The 27631-nt window shown below is 55.6% G+C and overlaps 8 protein-coding genes across 8 annotated transcripts; 3 read left to right on the forward strand and 5 right to left on the reverse strand.

Moving 5' to 3' along the window:
- Window positions 1-895: 895 nt before the first annotated feature.
- On the reverse strand, window positions 896-2942 carry MAM_03342 (Pal1 cell morphology protein; the record flags this gene model as incomplete). Its single annotated transcript, XM_040822141.1, has 4 exons — window positions 896-1710; window positions 1768-2272; window positions 2398-2639; window positions 2915-2942. 4 exons carry the CDS (start codon window positions 2940-2942, stop codon window positions 896-898), a joined length of 1590 nt encoding a protein of 529 aa, XP_040679946.1.
- Window positions 2943-7165: 4223 nt separating this feature from the next.
- On the reverse strand, window positions 7166-7961 carry MAM_03343 (oxidoreductase, short chain dehydrogenase/reductase family superfamily; the record flags this gene model as incomplete). Its single annotated transcript, XM_040822142.1, has 2 exons — window positions 7166-7642; window positions 7734-7961. 2 exons carry the CDS (start codon window positions 7959-7961, stop codon window positions 7166-7168), a joined length of 705 nt encoding a protein of 234 aa, XP_040679947.1.
- A 908-nt stretch (window positions 7962-8869) lies between these two features.
- MAM_03344 (GTPase activating protein (Gyp2)) lies at window positions 8870-12360 on the reverse strand (the record flags this gene model as incomplete). The annotated part of the gene is made up of 2 exons (XM_040822143.1): window positions 8870-11839; window positions 11935-12360. The coding sequence occupies 2 exons, from the start codon at window positions 12358-12360 to the stop codon at window positions 8870-8872; spliced, it is 3396 nt and encodes a 1131-aa protein (XP_040679948.1).
- Window positions 12361-15028: 2668 nt separating this feature from the next.
- MAM_03345 (subtilisin-like protease PR1F) lies at window positions 15029-16003 on the forward strand (the record flags this gene model as incomplete). The annotated part of the gene is made up of 1 exon (XM_040822144.1): window positions 15029-16003. The coding sequence occupies one exon, from the start codon at window positions 15029-15031 to the stop codon at window positions 16001-16003; it is 975 nt and encodes a 324-aa protein (XP_040679949.1).
- Window positions 16004-16444: 441 nt separating this feature from the next.
- MAM_03346 (uncharacterized protein) lies at window positions 16445-16654 on the forward strand (the record flags this gene model as incomplete). The annotated part of the gene is made up of 1 exon (XM_040822145.1): window positions 16445-16654. One exon carries the CDS (start codon window positions 16445-16447, stop codon window positions 16652-16654), a length of 210 nt encoding a protein of 69 aa, XP_040679950.1.
- A 926-nt stretch (window positions 16655-17580) lies between these two features.
- On the forward strand, window positions 17581-18967 carry MAM_03347 (catalytic subunit of the PKA; the record flags this gene model as incomplete). The annotated part of the gene is made up of 3 exons (XM_040822146.1): window positions 17581-17797; window positions 17905-18559; window positions 18640-18967. The coding sequence occupies 3 exons, from the start codon at window positions 17581-17583 to the stop codon at window positions 18965-18967; spliced, it is 1200 nt and encodes a 399-aa protein (XP_040679951.1).
- Window positions 18968-19687: 720 nt separating this feature from the next.
- MAM_03348 (Endonuclease/exonuclease/phosphatase) lies at window positions 19688-21806 on the reverse strand (the record flags this gene model as incomplete). The annotated part of the gene is made up of 4 exons (XM_040822147.1): window positions 19688-20787; window positions 20853-21462; window positions 21515-21599; window positions 21670-21806. 4 exons carry the CDS (start codon window positions 21804-21806, stop codon window positions 19688-19690), a joined length of 1932 nt encoding a protein of 643 aa, XP_040679952.1.
- A 2235-nt stretch (window positions 21807-24041) lies between these two features.
- MAM_03349 (casein kinase I isoform epsilon) lies at window positions 24042-25244 on the reverse strand (the record flags this gene model as incomplete). The annotated part of the gene is made up of 2 exons (XM_040822148.1): window positions 24042-25148; window positions 25203-25244. 2 exons carry the CDS (start codon window positions 25242-25244, stop codon window positions 24042-24044), a joined length of 1149 nt encoding a protein of 382 aa, XP_040679953.1.
- Between the last annotated feature and the right edge of the window lie 2387 nt (window positions 25245-27631).

Below are 27631 nucleotides of genomic sequence, written 5' to 3' on the forward strand. Positions count from 1 at the left end.
TCAACAGAAAAAAAAAAACGGCTCCACGCCCACGGTCAGTTGTTGCTCTTCTTTCTTCTTCCGGCACGCCTTGCAACCCTCTCGGAGACGGTATGGTAACTATGTTGTCGACATACCTCTGCCTGCCTGCCTGGTTGCCGTGCTACGTGGTTCAAAAGTGTTTCGATATCCTCATGATGAGCGTCGAGCCTCGTGTCTCGTGTCTTGGCCAGTCTCGCAAGCTGTTAGTAGCAAACAACCCGGGCGTCCACACTCCAAAATTTCCATCGTGGTGCTTGAATAGAGCCAATTGTGGCCAAATATTGAGCAAGCTTCACTGTATTCATCGATCCGCTGAGCAGCGTACAAACAATTCCCGGGCGTGTCTCATAATGCTCCTTCAGCATAATGTAAAATTAAACGTCTACTCATAGCAATCTGCCCAAGTATTTTGCACATCAAAGTGCTCTATCCTTCAGTCTCAAAGCCCACCTCCCCCCCTAAACATGAAAAACTGATGCCGACAGTGCATACAAGTCTGTCAAAGCCTGGCAGATGGCCACAGGTTGCCATGGACGCTTCGCAGACGCCTCAAACTCGGTCCAAGTACGCCAGTCTTCTATTGTCTTCCCAAACTCCCCAACAACCTTTACGCAATGGAAATCGCATATGCCAGCTGATGGCCTTGACAAACCCTCGCAGCAGCCTGGACGCCCTGAGCGCGCTTGCCGCTAGTTGCCGGTACGTGCGCACCGCATTTCCGTCTGTCCCCGTCACTGAAAGACGACGTGTCGAGTCAGAGTCACTACCCGATTCTCCAACTAGTATGTCCGTGCTTGTGTCCGTACGCATCGCGTCAAGGCCCCTTTGCATTGATGATGCCTTCCCTTTTCTCGACCATCCTCTTTCAGTCCCGTCACATCGCCATTCCAGACCCTGCAGGTTGAGAGCTGGTGTCCGTGTTCTTAGGCCTTCGTCCACCCTTCAAACTCTTCATTCGACCCAGAAGACCGGTTGACTTGGCAGGAGGACTGTCCTCCCCTTGCGTCATCGCGTCCGTAGTGGCTCGTCGCTCCAATGCTGATGCCGGCGGGCTGGCGGGGGACTTGGCTCCGCCGCGGGGCCCAACACTGATGCTCTCCTCGCCTTTGGCGAACTCGGCAAAGAAAGGGTTAGGTTCGGAGCCTACACTGGAAGCAAAGCGAATAGAGTCCGGAGACCGCTTCGTCGATACTCCATCGGGGTTTGTCAGTCGTCCAGAAGGCAGATCTCGGGGTTTGTTGTTGATGTGACGAATTCGCTGTGCCAACGACTTCTTGCGTTGCAGACCGCCATCAGCTATCTCTTGCTGCTGTTCTGCCTGTCTTCGGACGATGGCACTTCGTGCGGCAGGCGTGCCTTCGAGGAAGGTTGAGGTACCTAAACCATAACTCTCATCTCCATGGACCAAGGATCCACGAGCGACGGGATCAAAGATGAGTGGCTCTGCACTTGAGCTACCGGGGTAGTTGTATCCATTCTTGTTCTTAACGCCGCCAGCGTAATCGCGGAAGGCTTCGTCTGTGCCGTGACCCAAGAAGGTCGCATGATCCGGGTTGCGATTGAGAGGGCCTGCACCACCTAGTGAATTGTTGAGAGAGTCCTTGGGAAAGGCTTGCATCGGAGCGCGCCTGCTGGTGTGCCGATTTCGATGCGGGTTCAAGGCATCAAAGGGGCCGTCATGGTGGAACACTGACAGACGACGTGTGGTTAGAGGAGATGGCAGAATAATCATCATGTCAAACTTACGGCCAGTGCCATATATGCTGGTTGCATCCAGCTGGTCGATGATGTCCATCCGTCGGCTTGGGCGACCAGACTTGCTCCGTCCTTTACCCGCCCGCTCCTTGTTACGAGGCTCGCGACTTTCGCGACTCTCCTTGTCCCGGCTCTCTGTTTCGCGAGCCGTCTTTTCACGGCGTTGTCGGTCTCGCATGCGGTGCTCCTCAATTATTTTCATTTCCTCGGCTGTAATGGGTTGAGCATTGAAGTCCATAACAGAGGAGTCAGAGTTTCGTCGTGGACGTCGGACCGGTTTCTTCAGAGGAGAACGCGATGTTCCGGGGTGGAGACCTGGTCCTGGTTTTCTTGACCTCGAGGCGTCTTCTTCTGGCTTTGCGAGTCGATTCTTGTCGCTAGGCTGTTGAGACTCCCCAGTCCGAAGGGGGGGGACCTGGTCTGATGGGCGTCGCTGAGCCGTCAGCGCTGGGGGCAGCCTGTCGTTTGGCATTGTGTCGTCGAGCGTGAGTGAGCCCTGGGGGTAAAATAGAGTTAGCTCAAGGTCGGTTGAGTCCTGGTCCCCTCGTTCCGCCGCGACTCGGCGTGACGGTTCATGGTGTGCTGGCAAAGGCGTCTTTGCGCAGAGTCACGTCAACGTACAAATATGTCTTCAGCGGACAGCGACTTGTGCTCCAATTTGTCAGAAACAGCAGCTGGAGGTTTCAGTGGCTGCTGAGACTGGTCAAGAAAAGGGTTTCGCGATACAGGTCTCTGCATCGGTGCGGGGTCGGCAAAAGGCGAGGTGGTGGTTGTCAAGGCAAAGGGGGCATCAAGGCCGGCGGGCGACGCGGCCCGGTTGCGAAAAGGGTTGTTGGAGGACAGTCCTGGCGAGGGGAGTTGTCCTGTGCAGAGAGATATAAAAAGTTAGTTTTGAATCTGGTTCATGCATATGTCAACCGACTAAACGAGATGAAACGCGACAATGTCCCAACAGGAAGGAGAAGTCTGAAGGGGATCGGCGGACAAAGCGCGGGCCAAACGGGAGGCGGCATGCTCGTGGCAGGCATTGCACAACACTCGTGACGACGCATGCTCTATGCCCTTGTCAAGGAGAGAGGGGGTCACGGCCAGACAAGCGTACATGCGGCGTCTGTGGACATGCTTGGGCACAGCTTACCTTGCTGGAAAGGACCCGGGCTGGACATTTTGACTGGTCGATAAGCAATATGGCCCTGGAATGTGCGGTCCGGAATAGATTAGAAAAACAAAGGATACAAATTAGAAACCTGTCAGTCAGAGGGCGGCCTCCTTGTGGGTTGGCCAAACTCCTGGGGCCTTGGTGCACAGGCCGGATGTCATGCCAATAGGAGAGGCACGATGGTGGTTCCCCGTCGCGGTGAAACGGAAACAAGGGCGGCTACAGCCAGTAGATGGCGGGGCGTCAATATAGGATCCAGGGGCTTGTCGTTTGAGAAAGGGCGAGGCGCTGCGCCGATCGATCAAAGCGGTGCCGACACGCAGGAAGCAGACGGCTCGAGGACCAAGATGTGCTTCGCAAGCCCTTGGAAACAGCGGGCCGTCAAGGGGGCGCGAGGAGAGGACGCGTTCGGGAGAAGGGACCAAAGAAAGAGCTGGAGACGGCCCCAGCAAAGGAAAGGCGAGGCAGAGTTTGGATATTGGGACGACGTCGGTCTGCAGTGGGCCGAGCGTCCCTTCCCATCGGTCGGATCGGACAGCGCCGGTTGACGAGCACGGGGTGCAACGCAGGGAGTCGAGAGATTCCTCGTGCAGTCGATTAGCTAGCGGACTCGGGGTTGAAACTGACGGTGGCCCAAAGGCGAGGGAATTGGAGCGGATCTGTTTGTTTGAAGACGCGGAGGCGATGAATGCTCAGGATCTAAAGGGGCCTGCCCGGGCTCGCAATCAGATTGGGGATCGGTGTCGGCCTGGCCTGTTCGCTCCGCAGCCAGCCAGCCACCCAAGCCCTCTCGCTACGAAGACAGCTTCTGCAATTTGTCGCGGCCAACAAGGCTGCCGACAAGTCTTCTCATTCGGCGGGCGGGATTGGTCGGTACGCTCGTCTGCGCACAAACACAGGATGGCGGCGTGAAAAATGGGGATCCAGATGGGCCGAGAGGCGACGAGTACGGAGTACGTGCGTACGTACTTACGTAGATGCACAGTGGGGGAGCCAATAATGGTGATGCCAGAGACCAGGGGGCCCGCAGATGGCAGCCGGCTCCAGGCTCCAGGGGGTGGGCGGCTCCGAACTGGCTCGAAGGCAGGCAGGCAGTGGGAAGCGGGCCAGGCTCGACGCCAGGGATCCTGCCAAGGCCAACGGCCAAGTTGTGACTTGTCGAGTCGAGGTAGTTAGGTCGAGCAACAGGACGGGCAGAACAGGCCTTGTTGCTTGGCCGAGATCTGACACGCCTTTGAGAGACAACTGGTATGCGCGAGCCGGCTCGATGACGAGCAACAACAGCTTGTCCTCCTGGCTGGTGCCGGTGCTGATGGATGGTTGCCGGTCTGGGCTGTCTCGGACGCTCGAATGCGGTCAGGTACGGATGAGGAGGCGTCTTTGGTAAAGAATCAAGAGGTGAACGGTGCCTGGTGCCTGGTGCCTGGTGCCTTGTATTGTAAAACTGTCGGGGTATTGACGCACGATGTTTGCTTCAGGGTGGTGAACAAGAGACCTTGGGCTCACCCTCTTTTTTTTTTCCTCTCTCTCTTTTTTTTTTTGGCCTTTTGCTCGACAGATACCGTGCAATCGCAGCAAGGGCGTCGAATTGGGAAGGATGCTTGCGTCTAGATGTTTGTTTTCCCACGACGCTTGCAGGCAGGTACCTATACAGGTCATGTGTGCATATGTTGCCTTTCACCTTCCACCTCTGCCTACAAGTACCTACCCACCTTAGGTACCTACCTACCTAGGTAGGTAGGTACCCGAGTACGTAGGCACAGTCCTTGGCACGTGAGCATCTCCGGGGTACGAATACAGAGCACCGTAGCCAACTGACAAGCGTGACTTTGCAAGTGTCGCTTCTCAGCCCAGTCAACCACCTCGCAAAGACACGTGGAACAACAATTTTGGTCGTCCCCATCCCTCATCAGCAACAACCCTCGAGTCTGACTCCGCACGCGGTCAAATAGTACCCTACAGGTGTGTATTCTTCATCAGCCCTACAAATACATGGCCCCGGGAAAGCTGCTAGCCACAGTAGCCCGCCTGGGTAGTAATTGCTTGGCAGACACGATGGTGCTGGTCTGGCCCGCCAACGGGTTTGACATCAGAAGCCGATAGGCTGGTGATGGCACGTGCAAGTTGTCTTGAATGGCCAAGTAATTAGTTTCACGCCCAGCCTGGTCCAAGTCAGTTGTTCCAGCGCTTCTCTACTCCGTGCTGCTGGAAGGAAAGAAATTAATTACCCCTGCTCATACGATTTGCCTCACAGGTGTCGTTGATTCGGTTAGCAGGAGTGGAAACATGCATGCTCAAGGGAAACTTATTCGGCTAACAAACTTTCAACCTAATAACGTTGGGAGTCTCTGCGGACAAGCGCGAAACGCGCTGGCCGTCGACACCACATACTCGAGGTTGGAATGCTCAACCCCTCCCTTTTGGCAACCATCTACGTATTGCTCGTGCGAAAGCCCAACTCCTTCTGGACATTGACGACCCCGAGAAACGTGCCGGCAGCCATACCTCCATGTACATGGAGCGAGATCTGCTGGGCCTCGCCAACTCGTCAACTCACGCGCAGGTGCAGGTGCCTGGCATAAGGGGCAAGCAGCAAGCAATTAATTCCCTTGCCCAGCACGACCCCACCACCCCTGAGTCGGACGAGAATGACGTTGGCCGCATTCCATCAGCGACGTCATGTTCATAAAAAAGCAAAATGCTACGGCCGACTGACCCTGGTTCTCGCAATACCACCTGATGTTCTGCAGGGATTTTTAACTTTCCGTCCCACATACTACAGTAAACCAGGTCTATAACGATATCCTTCGTGAGCAATTTTTCATCGTTATAACCCGACTACAGGGATTATATCGCTAAGATGCGACTACTCTTTTAGGAAAACCCCTACTTTTGTTAGTAAGATAAGGCTAATAAGGCCTGATAAGGCTTAATAAGGGATTTTAGGGGGGGTAAGGTAGTGTGTAATTATAAACTTACATATATTAATAAGCAATATTTATAAGAAAAATCGCTATAAGCTAGGAGTTACTTTTATATATATAACATATAGGAAAGGTACTTCACGCCCAGGCGTGTGTGCCGAATCGCTATAGGGGGGGATCGTTATAAACCTGCTTTACTGTACCAACAGACTGCTGCTCTAACTTCTAGCAAAAGCCCCCACGGGCATCTACGGAGTACGTACACGGCTCTTGCTATCAATAGTACATCGTGAACAGGGATGCAGCAGGGATAGATGGACCAAAGATTATGCAAACTACAGTGTCTGCGCTTGAACTTGCCCGTGGCGCACGCCCTTGCGGGATATTTTAGCGTGAGCGTTCAGTTGCGGCCAAAAACTTGGACCGCCGGTTCGTAGCATCACGGCCTAACAGTGAAAGCATGTTCGCGCCAACCCAGCATATCTTTCTTGCCCGAGACTCGCACTCTCGCGCGACTAGCATTGTTCAACGTATTCCAAGCACACATGGAGAGACGGCTTTCTTCACGTCCAGTTGGCAACCCAACTGTACTGGCATGATTCAACTTGTGATAGGGAATGACATGGCAAATGTGTGGCAACGGCGATTCGATATTTCAAGTAGATACGTACCCAGGTAGGGAGCAGTATTCGTGTACTTGATACGACGCGTCTAGTAACTTCACCGCCCGCGGCTGTTCTTTTCCTTTTTCTAATTCTGTATTGAACTAGGTTAGAAATTGCGCGAGTGAAGAAAGCTGTTCGACAGTCGCCGTAGCATCTACAGTCGCCACCAACTGGTCGATTGCTGTCCATACCCAGCCAGGGCATAACAGAGCAAACCGTTGGCCCATGCATTCTGTGGCATGTCCCTGTAGGCCGTCATTCCAAGTGAAGGCCTGACCGTGCCCGAGTCGAAACCAAGTCTCGACGAAAGAATACGCGATTCTGGTCGAGCCCAGCGGGGGGGGGGTTGGTGACCGAGATGCGCATCCACCCGTGCAGAGCCGAGCAAAGAACAAGGCGTCACCACGGCAAATGCAGAGGAGTCTCCAGGTTCTTCCCCATGGTTTCCTCAGCCGTGCCAATGTCGCCTAAAATCGCAGCTCACGTCAGCACATGGCCTCCCGGGGCGATTCGACCAAACAGCAGCGCACTTGCCTGGCCCCCTAGGTGCCCAGAACTGGCCGGTTTTGGAAACGTCCACCCGCTCAATCCACCGAACAAGAGACGACGCGGCCTCATCGGGCGTGACGGCTGCAGCAACGTCATGTCGTCAGGTCAGCTTGATACCCGCCACGAGCGAGGAGTTGCCTCCGAGGCAGAAGACGCAACGAGCAAGCAAGGTACGCAGACTCACCGCCGCCAGCGTCCCAGTACTTGTCGTAGCCGACGCCCTTTGTCATTTCGGTCCGCATGAAGCCGGGGTGGACGAGGGTGACGATGACGCCCTTGTCCTTGAGGTCCAAGCTCAGTAGTTTGCCGACCATGTTGAGGGCCGTCTTGCTCGCGTGATGGGCGTAGTTGCCGCCGCCTTCCTTGTCGTGGCGGAGCCGGATGCTCCCGGCCTCGGAAGACACCAGGGTGACCTTGGAGCCTTGACGCAGCAGCCCGGCGTGGACTAGCCGGTGGACGATGAAGACGGGGGCAACGGAGCTGGTCGTGTACATCCGGAGCTCCTCATCCCACTTTGGACCCTTTTCGGCGCTGAAATCCTCGGTGGAGAAGTAGCCGGCCGTGATTACCTGCGGGTTTCTACGTCAGTGACTGCCGCCGCCATGGGGGGGTTTCTTCTCTTGTGGAGGCTCCGAGGGGGGGGGCGCGGGAGAAACTCACGAGGTTGGACAAGGGCTTGGCGTCGCCGAGCAGCTTGACAATGTCGTCTCCGACAGAACTCTTGGTCAGGTCGACGCCGTTGAGCCACTTGACGTGTTCCGGAAAGCCAGGAGGGGTTGTGCTGGAGCGAGCGGTTCCATAGACGACGTTGCCGACGGTCGCGGCGTACTGTTTGACCAAGCTGGCACCCAGGCCTCGCGTGGCCCCGACAATCAGGATCGTGGACATTGCGTAACGAGGCGGCGCGAGGAGCAGTGTTGAGTGGCAGTGGATGTTGTCGAAGCAAACGTGGCCGCGCGAGACCCGCTCAAGCAAGTAGACACCTGGGTGGGCACATGTGGATGTGGATGTTGTGATGCGTTGGAGCAGTTGGCTATGACGCCATGTACTCCGTACTTGTTGACTTGGGCTGCTGGTGTCCGAGCTCAGCAAGCACGGGGCCCCGCCACGACGTCAGTGCCTTCATGTATTCCCCACGTACTCCGTACAGCAAGGTTCCTTCGACCCGCGCACCGGGTACGTACCTCCTTAAGTAACTACCTAGGTACTCAGGATATCAATCAATACTACGCGCAATGCCGTCGGCCGGCCTCATCAGGCCCGCGAGCAGACGTCCCCGGCCGCCATGAGCATGATTGCCGACAGGCAGATTATGGGAAAGGTCCTGGATGACGACATGGTGGCTTCGGGCTATGAAATCTAGCAAAGAGACGACGACGACGACAAACAATGACGGTTCGCCAACCGGGCCAACAACATTATAGACCGCGTCTGGTGATTATCCTGCAATGGCATTGTCTTGCTCAAGCAATGGACACGCAAAATATTCTATCGTGACATGATGGGCGTCAAATTCGGCACCCAATGTAGACCAGACGAAGTCAAGGCCCCCGTCGTCGACTCGTCATTACCGCGCCGCTGTCATTATCCAACTTGACAGTCGCAGTCGCCGCAAAGTCGCTCCCCAAAATCGTCCATCAACTTCGTGCCTGTTATTCCACACCTCACGCCTAAAATACCCTCTGCGCCATGATGCTTCCCACCCTCATGATCCAGAATACAAGCCAACTAATAATCCCATCACAGCAACAAAATGGCTGTCGCAATACGACCTCTTCGTGCCGTCTTCTCTGCTCTTACGCGACGCTCATGAGACAAAAAGGAAGGGGGGGGGATTCAACTACTGCTGTTCCCGGTACCGCAACCGTTTCCGCTGTCGGTCGGGCCTCTCCTGAGTGGACATCTATAAGATCCTGTCCCTGCTCTTTGGACGATGCGCCTGCCCCTGCATCTAGTCCGTCTAATAAATCGCGATCAGAGCTCTTGACCGATCTGTTATCCCCACTGGGACCGCCTGGTCCTCTCCTAGCTCCAACTGCGATGCCAATATCATCGTCGTCGTCCTCTTCATCCTCAGGGCGCTGTCCAGGCAGCGCATTCTTCTCGAGTTCCCTCTGGGCCTCTTCCATGCGTCGGCGCACCTCGGTTGCCACTCGCATTCCATCCGTTACAATGTTGTCCAGGACGCCTCGCAAACCACGACCTGCTCCGTGTGGTCCTGGCTGGACGGGGACAGGTGCCTTGGAACCAAAACCAAGGCTGGCAAAGGTTGTCAATGACGAGCTTTGCGGTGTCGCTGCTGCGTTTCGAAGACCCTCAATGATATGGAATGAGAACGGGAACGATGATTCAAAAAACTGCTCCAGGAGCTCGTCAGCGAGCACAACCATTCTAAAGGTTGGTAGCGTCATATGCAGAGGTTGCGCTGGATTGAGCGCGGCGTTGGCGGCCTCCGACTTGGCCTTGGATACCCGTCGTCGTGATTCGTCGATTGTGCCGTCGGCTTGCGTTTCTCCATCGGGAAACGATTCATTCGTCTTCTTCGCTTCTTTTGGCGACCCAGATGGAGACTCCAGCCCCAGAAGGTCCTCTCCGTCCTCGTCATCTCCTATGGCAAATGAGCTCTGGCATGCCTCAGTGTCTTGTGACAGGTTGCCTGTATTTTGGTTCTTGGGGTGATCCGGATCGGCGTATTCAAAGCAGCGGCGGATAAAGGCGCTCACGCTGCCGAGAAACCGTTCATTCACAGGTATACTCGTTGGTAAGCTTGCCTGGGACCCGTGTGCACTGCCGCTTTCGCCGTTGAGTGCTAGACTTGAGGCATTAGGACTGAGTGTTCCCTCAAGCCCGCGTCGTGATAGGAATAGCAACGCCTCGGAAATTCGTAGTATTCCCTCGCGATCGACCTTGCCATCACCATCGTCGTCGTAGAGTTCGAAGAAATATGTAATAGTGCCCATGATATCCTGCTTGCCTTTGATACCAGCCAGCCCGGTGACAACATTCTGCAGCGTCAGGATTTTGTTTCCATCTTCGTCCCACTTTCTGTACAGTCGCCGTAGGAACTCGTGCTCTGCGGGTTCCGGGCCAGCGCCCCAAGGGGACACGAGATCTGGAGATTTCCGAGCACTATTGAACTTGGCAAATTTGTCCTCGCCAGTCATGGTGTCCCTTCTTGAATTTCCGGGGGAGTCAGACAAAGCCCATTTACACATGCTGGCAAGGAATTCGCGGAATGCGTCGTAATCCATAAGATTCGTGCTTGGCCCCAGCCCTACGCGGCCCTTTTCCACCTGGCTTGGCGCAGAGGAAAAAATTTCAGAAGCCCGCATTCTGCTTGTCTTGAGTCGCCGCTTCTGCTCCTCCTGAATCATGACATCTCGTTGTTGTCGCTCGTACAAGACGCTGTAAAATCTGTCATACAAGGCACCGAGCTCATCAGGGTTGAGAAGCTTGCTGTCGGGGCCCAAGTTTCGAATTGCCGTCCTTTTGGCGAAATTTTCAATGTTGTTCAGGACCGCATCCTTCTTCTTGAGTCGCAACTCTGTTATGCTGCTGTGAGTGATGCCAGAAAACTCCTTGAAAGCAACAACCATGAGCTCCTGAAACCGAGTGACTGCTCGAAGCTTGGGATTCTCAGACTTGGGGTGAGCTGACTCATCCAACCTAGAGAAATATGCCTTGAGGACGGAGATGAACGCGCCGTCATCAGCGGCATCAAGCAACTCTTCCCCGTTTATGCGCAGAATTGCCAGACCGACCTGGAACAGAACCTTTGGCCCCTCGACAAAGAAAACATCCAAGACGCGGAAAGCGAATATTAGGGGCATCGAGTTGATATACAACGACAGGAACCAGGGCAACGAGACGACTGATAATTGAACATCGCTCTTGACGAGATGTTCCCATAGAATCGGCATGGTCCTTTCCACCAATGACTCAAACACCTTTTGGTCCAGCAGTGTGCCATACATGGTCGTGGAGTAATAGCCGGGTACAAGACGATCGCAAAGAGATGAAAGCAGGAAAAAAGCCTGGGCCTCCGACATGTAGATGAGCAGCGCCGCCACGACGATATTCATGGCCTGGCAGTATCCAACATCAGGATTCACCCAGCTGTATGCAGTTAGAACCCTGCGAAGCCTGCTAATTCCCTCCTCGCTTTGGAAACCGGGATATTCGGGCAGACTGCGATTCAGATCCTTTTCGATTTCGTCGATAGCGAGGGACTCTTGCCCCTCGAATTTGGTCAAGGTATCGGCGTACAGAGTGGGCTTCTCAAGTCGCAAGTACAGCGAACCTGAAGTCAGTTCCCATATCTCTCCTCGTAAGCGATTTGGCAAGCCGACTCGAATGAGTTTGTGAAACGTGGGCTGACGCATAAGGGTAGCATTTCTTCCATTATCTCGCAAGTATTCGGCCCAGAGTCGCATCTTGGCCCGGTCTCGCAGCTTTTTGGGATCACCGGGATATCTAAATACCATACCAAGACCGGCATCGGGTGGGTTGGAATTCTTGTTCTCCTCGGATCGGAGGAGATGCTCGGAGTAGCATCCAGCAATGACCTTGCGGAGCTTGCCTACGTTGCCGACGCCAGCTCTCAGGCCTCTCTTGAGTCCATCGCAAAACCGTTCACAAGCAGGCCTGGCGCCGGCCAAATGTATCGTAATTCGTTGCTCCTTTGTATCTTTGGTGTCTTTAATGCCGTCTCTATCCCTGGGGCCCCCTGCCAGCAGCCCGTTCCACGTCGTGATGGCTAGTGCGAACTGTCAAGGGGAGGAGGCGTGTTAATCATTACATGTTGATGGCTTGTTGACAAGCCCACCACGAGGCTGGGGGGTTGAGCAGAGGGCAAGCCTACCTGGAAACTCTGGCTATTTAGCCTCTCAACTCTTCTGATCGCGCACAGAGGAAAGGTGAAACCATTCCCGCTTGGCCCGGCGCCATGGGTCGGGCCTGTAAATGCCAGAGAGGTCGAGGTGCTGGAAGTCTGTAAGAAGCTCGTGGGCGTGGTGGAAAAGCACATGTACGACTCGGACAAATGCAGCTTCCCGGCGTAGTGCCATCCTCGATCGTGGTCTCTATCGCCCTGGGTAGCATTGGAGGGTGGAATGGTAAGCTCAGCATTGATCTCGTACAGGGGATTTTGTGACGAGGGCAAGCGAAACTGGCTCTGAAACAGGGATGCCTTGGAGGGATTCCGATCGGAGCTCGAGAGGTTGAGGCCTTGGGTCGGGTCAATGAGTTGCTGGGCCTTTTGCACGATGTTGGTGAAGTTGGAGAACATGGTCGCGGATCAGCAGCGCCGCATGGCGATGCAGGAGGGGAGGGGGCAGCTTGGCTACCAGGTCGGGAATTGGATCCAGCGCAGGATATGTCTGTCTGTTCAACGGAAACGGGGAAAATGGACTGAAGATGCAGATGCTTGGGACGAGCGAACTATGCAGCGGCAGGATGATTGCGAATCCGCCGGGCCGTGGTGGTTTGGAAGACTATGAGTTGCAGACAAGATGATGATGGGACGGAAGGGTTAGTTAGGAGGGCATGGAACAAGCAGGGCAACTCGACTCGACTTTCTACGAGACCTGATGAATGCAGCCAATGGCAGAGGCACATGGGCGACGGTCAGGGCGGGTGGCTGGCCTGTGGCCCTGTGGGGTCACTGGTGCCTCAGGTGCCAGGTGCTAGGCTCATCGCTGATGAGGCGTCAGGTCAACTGTCAACACTGATGTCACTTTGGGCGCTGTTTTCGAGCCGTCCTTGGTCTGCTCACTGCCTTCCATGCCTAATGTTCACTCACGTCTTTGTCTGGTCAGCTGGTCCATCTCAGACTATCTGTGCGCAGTGCTGCGCCGTGCAGGTCAACCGTGCCAACATGTCATTCAATGCAATATTGATGAACATTGATGAATGCTGCAGACCGCCCAATGACCAACTTTTGGCACCCGCCAAGGCCAGGCCACCATCAAGGCCACTGAACAACTTGCAAGGCAGAGGGTCTCGGGCTCAGACCAGCACCGGGTGGCGCAGCGCTTTTCCCAGGCCGCACATCTTGCATCGTTATAACACCGACGCTACGGGGAGGATAAAATAAATAAATAAATGAGACCTTACACATGTAGAGCTCGGCAGTCATATTTCGACCATGTCCAACCAAGCACACAATGCATACCGAATTCAAAGTCGCAAAACACCAAAAAGAAAACAGTCCTCCGATGCGGGGAATCGAACCCCGATCCCTGCGGCACTCCCAAGTCGCCGAGCTTGAAAGCGCAGTATGATAGCCACTACACCACATCGGATATTAGATGATTCTGGACCGAGCATAAGTTACTCATAAACTATTCACTTACCTAGCGATCACCACACGTACAACACGGCAACCTCCCTGTGTCCTCCTACTTGGGTCGCCTTATCATCGCGTTGAACAACAGACTCTAAAAACAGGTCCGTTTTGGCGGCCGCAGCGTCTAGACTTAGATGTTTGAACGGAGTCAGTCTACGAAGATGCCGAACCTTGTCGCACGCCGTTCCGGCGGCGATATTTGCTCTTTTCACTTGACTAATCACACAGTCATTACTTTAGTGATGGTTCTGGGCCCTTTGGCTTCATTGATGAATCCCGACTCCGACTCTCGAGGCAGTTCGAGGTCAGGATGGGAAACCTGATGATGTCTTCTCCATGAATCTCACCAACCGAACGTTGTTTTACCAATGCAGACACGACGACGCATCCCCCAGTTTTCCAGGTGTCTAAGATAGACCGTGTGTAATATAGACCGTGTCTCTGATATAGTCAAGTCATCTGGCCCCTGAATTTGGTCTCGTCTGTCCTTACCGGCTCGCTGGGCAAGCCAGATGCTATAACGTTACCCATGTCCAAAAACGAAAGCGCCCTCAGGCCTCAAATCTGCCGATGGTCTTTCTGTTCGTCCTTTAAAGCCAAATTATTCAGGGTTCAAATCCTGACGTATATCTAATTTAGGTGCAGGCACATACATACTCCGCCTTCGGCTCCTCCGCCCGTCAGCCTACGCGCCGGGCGGGCGAGTTTACTCTGGACTCTGGCCATATACTCTGGAAGCTGGGGCGGGTAGTTCGTGAACCTTGCTGCGGGATAGGTGTACCAATCTGCCAGCTTGACTGCGATTTTTGATGCCCCTGTTGCCGTGGGCAGGACTCGACAGGGGAATCGGCAGACTGAAGATGCTACTAGCCATGCCGACATGACTCGGCACGGCGCCGATTTTATCAAAAGCCGTTGGCTTGTGTACTCTGTCTTGGATTTTTGGTGGCTACCCAGGCAGGCAGCTAGCAACACAGTGTATTAATAGTTGAGAAGGTGGCGCTGGCGAAATTGCAGAGGCTTCTCGGATATAGATGATGGATACATTAAAGCAAATAGTCATAGTGCTCTGTGGTTAAGCCTATTACCAGCAGCTAACTAAGTAACTAATGCAAGGATAGGAAGTGGGATGGAAGATAATGGTAGGTGTGGGCAAAGGGATAGAGCTAGTTGTTCCCTTTATTTTTTTTTTTTTCCCACGAGGAAACCGCTTGGCAGCTTAAGCCTATAACCACGATCCATGTCCAATACGGTTCTCAGTCCATGTACATTGTGGGATTTTAGCAACTGAAAGCTGACACTGCTTCTCCTGCGCTCCCACCTCGCATGGTTAATAATCCATTCCACGACAATGTGTCGGGCTACTTGCGAGACTTGGGTCCCTACACATGCTATTATACTCTATGAGGGATTTACAGCAACCAAGTTGCGGGTCAAGTGCGAGATGACTAGATACAGTGCTCAGTTGGAGAAGAGACAAGTGCCAGATATAAAAATGAAGGCCGTCGCACCCGAAGGCCCCAACCAGCCGTGACACGAATGCTGCGATTGCTGGCCGGCCTCGGTGGGCACTCTGTTATCACGGCCTCTGGACACGTTCTTTTCCGAGATGAAAGCCTCCATTGTCGTCGCGACGCTCTCTTTGCTGGTTTCAGCCAGCCCCCCGGAACGTCGGTTTCGGCAAGACGCGGGATGGAACATCCAAGCCATCTCTCACCGACATCCTCCTAGAAAGATAAACGGCAAATATCGCGACACAGGCTACCTTTACAACCGCTGGCCCGAAGATAAGGAATTTTACGCATATGTGCTCGACTCAGGCATCCGAACCACACATCACGAGTTTGGTGACCGGGCCAAGAACCTCTGGACGGCATTCCAGGATGCCGACGGGAGGTATGAGTTTGAGGATGTAACTGGCCACGGCACTCATGTTGCCGGGATAATTGCCTCTACGACCTACGGCGTGGCTGAACAAGCCCGCGTGCTCTCGGTCAAGGTCCTTGACGCCAACGACGAGGCACTTGTATCTGAGGCAATAGCAGGCTTCAACGCAGCCGTCAAGCACATCATCGAACACGGCCGGCAGCATAGGGCCGTGATCACTCACTCAGGAGGGGCAGGGTGGGAATATTCGGCTGCCTGGAGAACGGCTGTTCGGGGAGCGCTCGAGGCGCCGGGGGGGCCAATTTTGACCGTTGTTTCGAGCGGCAACGACGGCGCAAATGTCGACTACACGGCACCCGCTTGCCTGGACGAGGTTATTTCGGTTGGGTCCATGGAGATGGATTGGAAGATCAGCCCTACCTCCAACTATGGATGCCAGGTTGACATACTGGCCCCCGGAGACAGAATCAAATCACTGTCTCACACGGCCGACGATGATTTGGTCATCATGTCTGGAACCTCGGCGGCGGCGCCCCACGTGGCTGCCGTGGCATTGAACGCCATGGCAGTTTTTGGGAAAAGCAGCGGGCAAGTGTCTGATTTTCTTCGACAAACTGCCACGCGGGGTAGGGTTAGGGGCATACTCCGTGACACGCCGAACCTTCTCGTGAACAATAACAACCCTGTCCAGTGGTAGTACAGTAATTTGGAGTGAGTCGGAGAAAAAGGGGAGTTTTTCTTTTTTTAAAAAAAAAAGAAAAAAAAACGGAATAGAATGATAAATGCGTGCTTCTCTTTAAAATGCATCATTGTACGTACTACGTTCAATGTCGGGTCCGGAAAAGCGTAGACACGCAAGTTGATGACCAGCGGACGTATCCAGATTGCTGGTAACTTATCAGGGCGGCGCGGGAGATTTGGCTGGCGTGGACATGGACATGCATGAGGTACCTGCCTGGAATGTACATGTACGGAGTACTCCGTACCTCCATGGATATCTCGTAGTCTCGCACAGCACCACGCCATGTCCACGCATGCACTTGGAACTCCGTACCCAAGTAGTTGGTGGTATACTGCACGTCTTGGCGCTGGCCCCGGCATTCCCGCGGCATGAATCAACACGCTCGCTCCTGCCACAATGATGCGTAAAAGGAAAGGCACCAAACACCAGACAGAGCCCGGCGTCAGCGTCAGCGTCAGCGTCAGCGTCGCCATCACCATCACCATCACCATCACCATCACCATCGTCAGCGTCAGCGTCACACATCGCAGCCGGCCCCCGTCATCCTCTCCCCCAGAGCCCGCGGAGATCGGCATCCGCGGCGGAAAAGTCCGGTGGCCTGGGTAAGCATGCCAGCCCTCGAATCCGCGAAATCCGCTTGACCCCTCTTTTCTCTTCTTCCCCAGCCCGCAGCCGTCAACCCTTTGGGACTCGACTTTACCCCAGCGCCGCGCCAACGGCCAATACCGTCACCGTTGTGCCGTCATCGATTTTCAACTCTTTTTTCCTCTTTTGTCGCCGACTTTGGGCCCCGCCGAGAACTGTCCGCCGACAAAGCCTTGTGCAAGCCACGGCGCGCTCAACTTGGCCGCCTCGTCATGCCTCACGTTTAACGTCGGCACCGGCACCAGCACCAGCCAACCGAGTTGGTCTCGCCAGACAGATCGGGCAGAAAAAGCCATCCACGCCTCGATTGGCGCCGACTTGACGCATCTCGACGCTCAACTCCGAATCGTTTTTATGTCATTACATTTCTGTTGATCCCTTCCTGTGGCCCGCCCTCCCCCTCCTCGTCCTCGACCTTGTCGCCGTCGTCTCTCGCGGCTCTTTGTCGCTGCGGCTCCCCGACGCATCCCCGAGCAGCTCGACTGCTTTGTCTGTGGCCATCTCTCCGAGCGCGTCGTCCCCCGCCTCTGCTCTTCAGGACACAGGGTGCGTGATCCGGGAGAAGCGCCCTCGCCCTGCGTATTTTTGTTGCTCCTGCTTGCCCCCTTTCATTTCGCCCATGTAGTTGGTAGCCATCTCGGGATTCCCCTTGGCCATGGACAGCACCTGAAACCACCTGCTCAAACGGGGGGCCATTGATGCAAGCCTCAACCTCTCTTTTAACACGTTTTCGAAACAACAAAGAAACTGTCGCTCCGGCCTGCGTCTTGTCCGTATTAATAGTCTTTTGCCTCCCGGGCTGACTTGCCCGGCCGCAACTCGTCGACGACGACATCTCTCTCGAACCGACATCGACGCACAACAGAGCCGTGGCAATTTGATCCAGCATGGCGGCTACTGTGGCACAGTCCCAGGCGCCAGCCAACTTGCCGTCCAACGGACTCGCCTCTCCAACCGCGCCGGCCTCTCACGCAGCGCATGAGCATCATCCTCTTCACAGTCGCCAGGCGCATTCAAAAATACACGGCGGACACGTCGACACGTTGCCGCAAACCCATCGCTTCGAGCCCAGCAACTTCAACGTCGTTCGCACTCTAGGAACAGGTTCGTCGCTCAGCGTGTCTACTGTAGCTGCAACTGCAGCCTCGACGCACTTTACGTTGCTCTTGGCGCCAGGTAAATCCAGACCACCATCTAACTTGGCTCTCTAGGCACGTTTGCGCGAGTCTGCCTTGTCCGGCCGTCCAACGCCCCCAACACGCCGTTGGAACGGAACACCGCAGGCACGGCCCAAGTGTACGCCCTCAAGATCCTGCGCAAAACCCAAGTCATCAAGCTCAAGCAAGTCGACCACGTCAGACATGAGCGAGCCGTCTTGGCTGATGTGGCAGGCCACCCCTTCATCACCAACCTGCTCGCTTCGTTTTCGGACCGCGACTCGCTATACATGCTCCTGGACTACGTCCCCGGCGGCGAACTATTCAGCTACCTCCGCAAATTCAGGCGCTTCGACGAAGCCACGGCCCAGTTCTACGCCGCCGAGATTGTCCTCGTGCTGGAGTACCTGCACGAGCAGCAGGGCGGCGTTGCATACCGGGATCTCAAGCCGGAAAACCTCTTGCTGGACAAGGACGGCCACATCAAACTGGTCGACTTTGGCTTCGCCAAGCGCCTGGGCTACAAGGACGACCACCCGGTCGAAACATATACCCTCTGCGGCACGCCCGAGTATCTCGCTCCCGAGGTCATCCACAACAAGGGCCACACCACGGCCGTAGACTGGTGGGCGCTAGGAATCCTGATATACGAATTCCTCACGGGGTACCCGCCGTTCTGGCACCAGAACCCCATGGAGATATACAAACAGTAAGAAGACTCCCCCGCACACGAAAGAACCCCCCCTTGTCATCTACAGGGAAAGGGACAATACTCACTGGCGTGTCAAGAATCGTCGAAAAACCAGTCACGTTCCCCCACGAGCCGCCCATATCCGACGAGGCCAAGGACATCATCCGCTCCTTGTGCACCATCGACCGCTCCCGACGCCTGGGCAACATCAGCGGCGGCGCAGCCCGCGTCAAGGCTCACCCCTTCTTCCGCACCGTCAACTGGGACGACGTGCTCAACCGCCGGTACCTGGGGCCTATTGTCCCGCCGGTGCGGTATCCAGGCGACTCGCAGTGCTTCGACGTGTACCCCGAGGACGACGGCCGGCGGGACCGGTACACGGAGGAAATGGCACGGCAGTACGACCCGTATTTTGCGGATTTCTGACGGCAGGACGTCCTTTGTTTTGTTCTTGTTTTTTAGTCTTGGCCTTGTTGCACAGTCCACGGCATAGGGTGCACCTGCACAGCTGGGGCTCGCGAGCGAGAGGGGAGGGGCGCAAGAGAAGATGGATTCTGCTTCAATGTACATGAGACGCCTCGTAAGAGGCTTGTAAAGAGGGCAACCACGAAGATTGGGGAAAAGCACGTAGGCATGTATTTTTTCATCTTTTTTCATCTTTTTTTTTTATTTGGGCATTCCTGGGAGGAGGAGGGGGGAGGCAGCATCACGTGTTGTGACGACACCGCAGCATTGTACGTATACGCAGGCAAGCAAAGCAAGCGTCGGCAGAGAGCGGCAGCATCGTAACTCACCGGCATGTTTCTTTTTCATTTTTTTTTTCATCACGGATCAACACTGCTCTGTAGTTAGTAATGACTGAAAACGACTCGACTGCCTGGTCCGAGAACAGAGAAGCATCGTGGCGTGCAAGCGTGCCTCGTACCTCGCCGAGCCACCGTTCCGCATCACCTCCATTACCAACTACACCTGTCTGTTCAACGGCAAATACCACACCCTCTATTCTCTAATGCCGTCGTCCGTCCGTCTTTGGGGAAATAAAAGAACAAAAACAAGATGAACAAGAGTAAAGAGTAAACGTAACGGGGCACGGCGGCCCCGGAACCCATCTATCGTGACGCCCACTCCAAAAGCACACGCCGGCAATCACGTCTGCCACAGCCACCAGACCGCCGCTCCGGCGGCCAGCAGCGTGGCCCACATCCAAGCGGCCTCCTTGGTGCTGCCCAGGAAGGCGCCCCATCCGACGAGCAGCTCCCACTGGCGGGCGACGCGGCGGCGCGACCAGGCCTCGGGGTCGACCTCGATGGGGAGCCGCACCCTGGGGTCCTGGGGGCCGGGCGGGCGCCCCGTCGACGAGGCCGGCGGCGGCGGCGGGGACAGCTCGTGCGGCGGGATCAGGGGAATCTCGACGCGCAGGTAGACGGGGCGGTGGTCGCTGCTCCTCATGAGCGGGAGGGCGTCGTAGGCGAGAACCCTCATCTCGGGGCCGTCGCCGCGCGACTTGACCCACGGCGGGAGGTCGAGGTATAGCACGCGGTCGGTCCAGCTGGGGTACCTGTGCTTGGCAAAGGTCCACGGGACCTCGGTCTCGTCGTGCTCCGACACGCCGTCCCCCCGGGGCTGGACGTCGTACTTGTAGGTGGGCGGGAAGCCGATGGGGTGCTCCGACAGGCCGTGCATGGTGCGGCCGGCGCGCCGCTCGCGGGCGAGCTGGTCCAGGGGCAGGAAGGCCGGGTAGTGGTTGGGCGAGGCGGGATCCAGGCTCGGGAAGACGGCGCCGGGCGGCGGGGGCGACGTCGATATCCTGTAGTTGAAGTCGCCGGCGACGAAGAGGTGGGACGAGGGCTTGAAGACGGAGATGTCGTGCATGGCCCTCTGGACCTGGGCGTGCTCCTCGTCGTGCACGTCGTGGAGGCGGAGGAGGCGGCGTCCTTGGGCGCCTCGGTGGTCGCTGCCGTCCGCCTCCCGCGCGTGCTCGGGGGTCCCGGCGGCTCGCCCGAGGCCCTTGAGGATGACCTCGGGATCGCCAAACGTCAGGCCGCGCACGAGGGCGGCCCAGTTTGCGTTGCGCCGGGCCAGATTCCACTCCATGGCGGCCAGATGCGCCGCCACAAAGGTCACCTGCGTGCACTTGGCGCCGGTGCCGTCGACGTCGTACAAGGCCCGTATGCCCACGGCTCCTTTATTGCCCATGTCGGCGGTGCCGAAGCCGACCTCGGCATGTTCCAGGTTGCGTATCCTGCCTGGGTCCCTGGCAAAGAGTAGTATCGCCGTGTACCCGACGTTGCGGGTCGTGACGAGCGTGTACGGGCGACGCTGGGGCTTGGGGGGCTCTGAACCGGACACGGTTTGCTCTGCCGGGACCAGGGGTTCTTCTTCTCCTTCTTCTTCTTCTTCTTCTTCTTCTTCTTCTTCTTCTTCTTCTTCTTCTTCTTCTTCTTCTTCTTCTTCTTCTTCTTCTTCTTCTTCTTCTTCTTCTTCTTCTTCTTCTTCTTCTTCTTCTTCTTCTTCTTCTTCTTCTTCTTCTTCTTCTTCTTCTTCTTCTTCTTCTTCTTCTTCTTCTTCTTCTTCTTCTTCTTCTTCTTCTTCTTCTTCTTCTTCTTCTTCTTCTTCTTCTTCTTCTTCTTCTTCTTCTTCTTCTTCTTCTTCTTCTTCTTCTTCTTCTTCTTCTTCTTCTTCTTCTTCTTCTTCTTCTTCTTCTTCTTCTTCTTCTTCTTCTTCTTCTTCTTCTTCTTCTTCTTCTTCTTCTTCTTCTTCTTCTTCTTCTTCTTCTTCTTCTTCTTCTTCTTCTTCTTCTTCTTCTTCTTCTTCTTCTTCTTCTTCTTCTTCTTCTTCTTCTTCTTCTTCTTCTTCTTCTTCTTCTTCTTCTTCTTCTTCTTCTTCTTCTTCTTCTTCTTCTTCTTCTTCTTCTTCTTCTTCTTCGCCGTCGAGCGTGCCTTCGGGCTCGGCTCGGCTGGCGGCGAGGTTCACGGCGTCGTCGAAGCGCGCAAAGTATTCGTCGAGGTAGTGCGAGCTGATGAAGGCCGAGCTCAGCGGCGCAACTTCCTGGAGAGCGCTGCGCAAGCCACTCGTGAGCTTCTGGCCGAGAGAGAGGAGGGAGAGAGACGGGGCGGCGGCTGGCTTACAAGACCACGACCTGTGGCAACGTCGTGGCATTGTTCGTGAGCGCGGTGTGCAGGTGGTTGGCGAGGACGTTGACGTTGACCAGCCTCTTCGCACAATTGAAGGTGAGCATCAGCAGATCCAGAGTCGAAGGCGCCATGGCTGCTTCTGTCGCTGAGCCGCGGGTGCTGCGCAGCTTGTCGTCGCGGGTGCTGGTGCTGGTGCTGGTGCTGGTGCTGGTGCTGGTGCTGGTGCCGGTGCCGGTGCCGGCAAAGGACGACGAGGCCACACGAAGCCGCGGGCTTTGGGGCTTTTGTCGACTCCTCGGTAGTTTGCTGTTGCTGCTGCTCTCCCGGGTGTCGGGCCCCAGGCAGCTTCTTACATCATGATTCAACACGGACAAAAAAAAAAAGGGAAAAGAAAAAAAAGCACGCAGCACGCACGCACGCACACACACACACACACACACAACGACTTCAACAGGTCAACAGTTCCAACCGCTCTCGATTCCCACCCGCCAGCTATCTTTTGACTTCAGCCACCGTCGCCGACTTCTCGACCTGCTCCCTGCTCCCAACGCATCGCCGCCACTCGGCGACCCAACGACTCGGTAACCCCTCCATCCCGCTTCCAGATGTCTTCGTCGCATCAACGTGCCCCCGTCGGCCAACGTCCTCCCTTTTTACCACGACACCAACCAATCTTCAGTCGACAGACCAACGCTCCGCCTCCGCGTCACCCCACCTTCTCACCTGGGCCTGTCATCGGTTCATGCCTCCATCGTCTCTGCCGCTCCCCCCCTCCCATGTGACCCAACTTCTGCACTCATTGAGGGACCCGAGGCGTCGCCCGTCGCCGCCTCACGCGACGTGCAAAACCGCCCTGTCGGCCTGTGACATCAAATCACGCCCGCCTCATGCGTTTCCCCCGCCTTCACCCCCTACACCCAATTTATTCAATTAATTCCGTCATTGTAAGGAAAAAAAAACAAGCACTCCATTGTTGAACACTATCTGATGTAATACTGGCTGGTACTTCTTGATTTCGTCATGTCTGCTTCATGCCCAGAGCGTCACCATTGGCCAGGCCTCATTCGGCGCACCAGAACAAGCTCCTGCACCAGACATGTATGTGTGCGACGCCTGCAAGCCCATTCGCAGGCAACACGAACCAGCTTCGCAAATCAAAATTAAAAGAGCCTATCCCCCAGACACTACCACCACGCATCCTGCGCTTGAGTTGATGCTGAACATGACATGCCTGATCATGCCCGGATGCCAGCACCGTCTCGTCCAAAATCATCGCAGGTCCAGTCGTCATAATACGTACAGTGGTACGGCCCATACACCAACCGCAGAGCAGGCGAGATCGATACGACCGTGCTAGGCGAGCTTCGTCGACTTGTCAAACTTCCCCAGAAGCCGCCTCGCGGTGCGGGACAAAAACCAGAATTCCAAAAACAAAAGTGTCGGGTGGAGAGCAGAACTCATGACCAAGGAAAGGTAGGAAATGCCAACTAAGCATGAAACGCAGCTGTACCGCAACGACTGTGGCTAGGGCCTGAAGTAAAATAAATTGGTCAAGGCTTCAAGTGTAGCGTCAAAGGGTGTTTTGCCGCTCCACGCATCTCCAATCGGCTGCAAGAGACAAATGTATCTGGTATGCGACGGCTGGCCACATACACAAGCCCCGAGGTTTGGCGGTCTGCGTTGGACAGAACACCTGGCATGCCGTTCAGATGCTGTTGTCGGAGAACAGCAAGTACTTCCACTTCATCGCCCAGGGATGAGTCCTGATCATCGAGGTGGAAGAACTGACTGCCAACGAAGAACGATCCGAGCCATGCGTGAAGTCGTGTACCCTACAATGCGTCGAAGAACGAAATATAGCAATGCGCGAATCATCAAAAACCAAAGCGAATAAAAAGTAAAGCAGTGACGGGTTTCCCGATGAAATTTCCCCATGACCTCGACTTTCCGCCTGCAAGTTTTGAGATTCGTGTTGGCGGCATAGAATAGACATGCTAGCCGCTTTGACTCATCGCATCTCTTGACGCAAGTAGTCCAACACGTCCGTCGATAGCTGAGGAATAGAATCAAGACATTCATGGCGGCGCCCAATTCGTCTGCGGTTTCAAAGCGGGAGTTCCCATACAAGGGCAAGTCAGTCGTGAGCCCACGTGCTATGGATCAAGTCGGGCGGTGGCTGCCAGAGGCATAAGCCGCTCCCTTGGAAGCAGAGCGAAGCCTGTTTATCGTCCACTGAGTCAGCCATAAATTGTCAGCACATTTTCCCTTTGGCCAGCGGTATCAAGTACAGTCAACGCGCGCAGGAAAATGACTCCTTACAAGAAAGAGAAGGTTGTCGTTAAGAGGCTGGGCTTGTTCTTTGTCACTCACATCCTGTCGCTTCCGCCAATGGCGCGGCTGGTATCCGGAGTGTCGACACCAGCACCTGATCCACGTTCGAGCATTTTACGTCGAGAGCTGGGGATGGCATTGGGCTTGGCGACACCGGACTGTCCGCCCGTAGCGGCATTGGTACGGGAAGCACGAGCTTTCTCGTCGTCTTCGGGGTTGGCCTGACCAGCAGCCTGGGCGATGGCCTGGGCATTCTTTTGGTACTTGTAGACGGTCCAGTCGAAGACGTAGTCGTATTGGAAGCCCTCACGAACAAAGAGGTCGCGGAAGATCTTGCGGAGATAACTGTAGTCAGGCTTGTCGTCAAACCGAAGGGAACGAGTGTAGTTCAAGTAAATGGCAAACTCGTTGGGGAAGCCACGGCACAACACCTCGGTGGGGGTTGTCATCTTCTTCTCCATGATGCGGTCGTACTTCTGCTTCTTGGTGGCGGCCTTGAGACCCTGCCAGGGGAGGGATCCACGGCAAAAGTAGAGCATGACATAGCCGAGAGATTCCATGTCGTCGCGGCGGGACTGCTCCACGCCCAAATGGGTGTTGATGGACGCATAGCGTGCAGTACCGGTCAAGTTCTTGTTCTCACGGTATGGGATGTGGAAATGGGTCTTGGGATCTCGGTACTTCTTGGCCAGGCCAAAGTCAATGACGTTTACTTGATTGCCCCGTTTACCAATGCCCATGAGGAAATTGTCCGGCTTGATATCACGATGGATAAAGGACTTGGCGTGAATGTACTCGATTCGGGAAATGAGTTGGTCGGCGAGCAGAAGGACCGTCTTGAGCGAGAATTTGCGGTTGCAGAAATTGAAAAGATCCTCCAAGCTGGGACCAAGAAGATCGAGTACCATGGCGTTGTAGTCGCACTCGGTACCAAACCAGCGAACAAACGGGATGCCGACACCTCCAGCGAGCGACTTGTAGACTCGAGCTTCATATTCAAGCTGGGGATGCTTGGCCTTGACGGATTCAAGTTTGATGGCAATCTCCTCTCCGGAGATGATGTTGGTGCCGAGGTAAATGTCACCAAACGAGCCTGAACCGATCTTTCGGCCGATGCGGTACTTGTTACCGACACGGAGATCCTGTCAAGAGAGAAAAAGTCAGCCCAAGCATTTGAACAACCGATGTCGGCAGACGACGGTAGCTGCATGGGGGCCCTTTTGGAGGTGCACCGTCATTTTGGGACACGGGTGTGTCGGGCGGCGGTGCAATTCGGAGATTGCCAGGGCTGCTTATCAAATAAAGGTCAAACAGGGGGCCATACCATCGTCGTCATTTTTCCGTAGTGGATAATACAACTCCTTTCCACGATGGAAGGAGGCAAATTGAGAGTGGTACAGTTTACCGCCCGCGTCGAAAGCGGTCTCGACAGTTCTGGGTCGGGTGCTGCTGGATTAAGCTGTGTCCACTCGGTTAGCAACTGATGAATGACAATGGCGTCCGGCGTCGGTGATCAATCGATGCAGGAGAAAAATGAAGATGAATGCTCCCAACACGAGTGACTTGCAGGCCTTCGGCGATGCCAAAGGGGAAAGAAGGGATGCGGGAGTGCTGAGGTGAAGGACCCGAAGGGGGGCCGGGCGAAGTTTGGTGCACCTCAGACATAAGCCTTGGGTCACGACGGACACGGGCGGGCCGACAGGCAAGAGTAGCGAGTCGGTCAGCAACTCGGCCGCCAACTACCGCCTCGCTTGCGGTGGACCCCAAGGACAAGGTGAAAAAAGGGAGCGGGAGGAAGACGAGCAAAAAGCGCAGCTACTGCGTTGAGGCAACAAAAATGAATTGGCGATGAAAACAGTCCCTGAGGACTGCAGACGTGGCCCGCCTCTGATACTGTGCATGACTTACCAATGCACCAACTTGTATTCAGCAGTAGAGGCGGTCAGAGAAGGGCGGGTGCGGTCTGGTGTGCCACGAGTTTTGTCTGGCTTTGCCGCTTGGGTGGCGGTGACCGAAGGGGCGTGGAGGCGAAGAGTTGATCGGGACAGGCGTGGACGAGGGGATGACGACAACAAGCGAAAAGGGGAGGAAACTTGGTCGACGGTCGAGATGTCGATGGCGGAAACTGGACTCGAGGCTCGGAATCCGCGGATGGTTCAGTCGTTTACCAGACAAGAGCTGGCAGTTGACGGTGGGGTGGTGGTGGTGGTTGGAGGAGATGGAGAAGGAGGAAGAGAAAAATGGTCGAGAGTCCCGGCGGGAAAGGGAGAAGGACGACGTCTAGGGGGGGAGAGTCTGGTGAAAAGCACCGCCCGGGGGGAGGGGGGGCAAAGGGATGGCCTGGATGGGCGGGCTCCAGGGGCCTAGCGGTGGGCGAGGCGAGGCAACTTGGCACTTGTTGAATGCTCGAGGCGGGGAGGCGAGAAAGGGTCAGCGACGGGGCACGCCGTTTGACACCTTGGGCCAACCCAGCCATGTTTGACGCCCATGCCTTAAGTACCCTGGCACTCCGGACTTGGTAGGCCTCACGGTGAGCGTGCGGTAAAGATTGCATGATCAAAAGAAACCAGAGCTCCAAGGGCGCAAGGGCGCGCCCCCGGCCCGGCCGCGCGGGTGGCAGGCAGCTGGGCGCTCACTGGTGCCACAAAAGACAAAAGAGACATGCAGTGCAGTTTGACGGCAAGCCACGCCCCGAGTCCGGACATCAGCCTGCCTGAAGTCTGGACGAGGACCGCTGACACCGCTGACCAGACAGCAGCTGGGAAGACCTGGCCCGGGTGCCGCTTTTGGGGTGGCGGGAAGGCTAGAGTCTCTTGGGGCTGGTACGGAGCACGGAGTAGGGAGCACAGTGCTGCGGCCGATTCGCTTCAGGTGCTGACTCAAGTACTCAAGCGCTTGACGCAGGTGCCCAGGCAGGTACGCAGGTGCCTTTGGTGCTCCGTGCGTACCTGTACGGCGAGCATTACCTGGCCAGGTACCAGGTGCTTAGCTAGCACTCCGTACCAGTCTCGACCGTTCAAACCTGGCCCAGACCGCCTGGCCGGGCGCATGGATGCCTGCTCCGTCCTCCACCATCAAATCATCAACTTCATGGCTGGCCGGCTTGTCAATCAAACTTCCCCTCTGCAGCCCAGCAGCCGTGTTCAGTCGAGCGGCCCGCCGCAATCAATCTCGAACCAAAACATCCATCCATCCATACGGAGGACTGCTCGTATCTGTCATGTACTCCAGTCGCTCCGATGCGTGCCTTGCTTGCCCTGCCCACGTCAGACTGACTCGCTCGACGCGGCTGGTACGACGCGGCAAGTAGTTAATAAGTGTCCAAGAGTCGTCGAGGCATCAGACAGCAAGGTGCGGAGTACTCCCTCAAGTGAGACGGTGGTATTCAGAGTGCCGCTCACCAAGTATAAATCTACTTAGATTCGTCAGGCGCGTCGAGCACGTCAGGCACGTCCAGCGAATAGGTCGCCCTCCGGTTCATGTAGTCTGTGCCCGAGTCATCACCAAACCCAGAGACGGAGAGATGGAGCCTTTGTTGGGAGAGGAAAAAATCGCCAAGGAGAGAGACATGTTCGCCCGAGAGAGAGACGGAGAGACGGGGAGTGTGTGGCGGCCCAAGTGTGGA

This window comes from Metarhizium album (assembly GCF_000804445.1).
Source record: "Metarhizium album ARSEF 1941 chromosome Unknown scaffold_6, whole genome shotgun sequence".
NCBI lineage: Eukaryota > Fungi > Ascomycota > Sordariomycetes > Hypocreales > Clavicipitaceae > Metarhizium > Metarhizium album.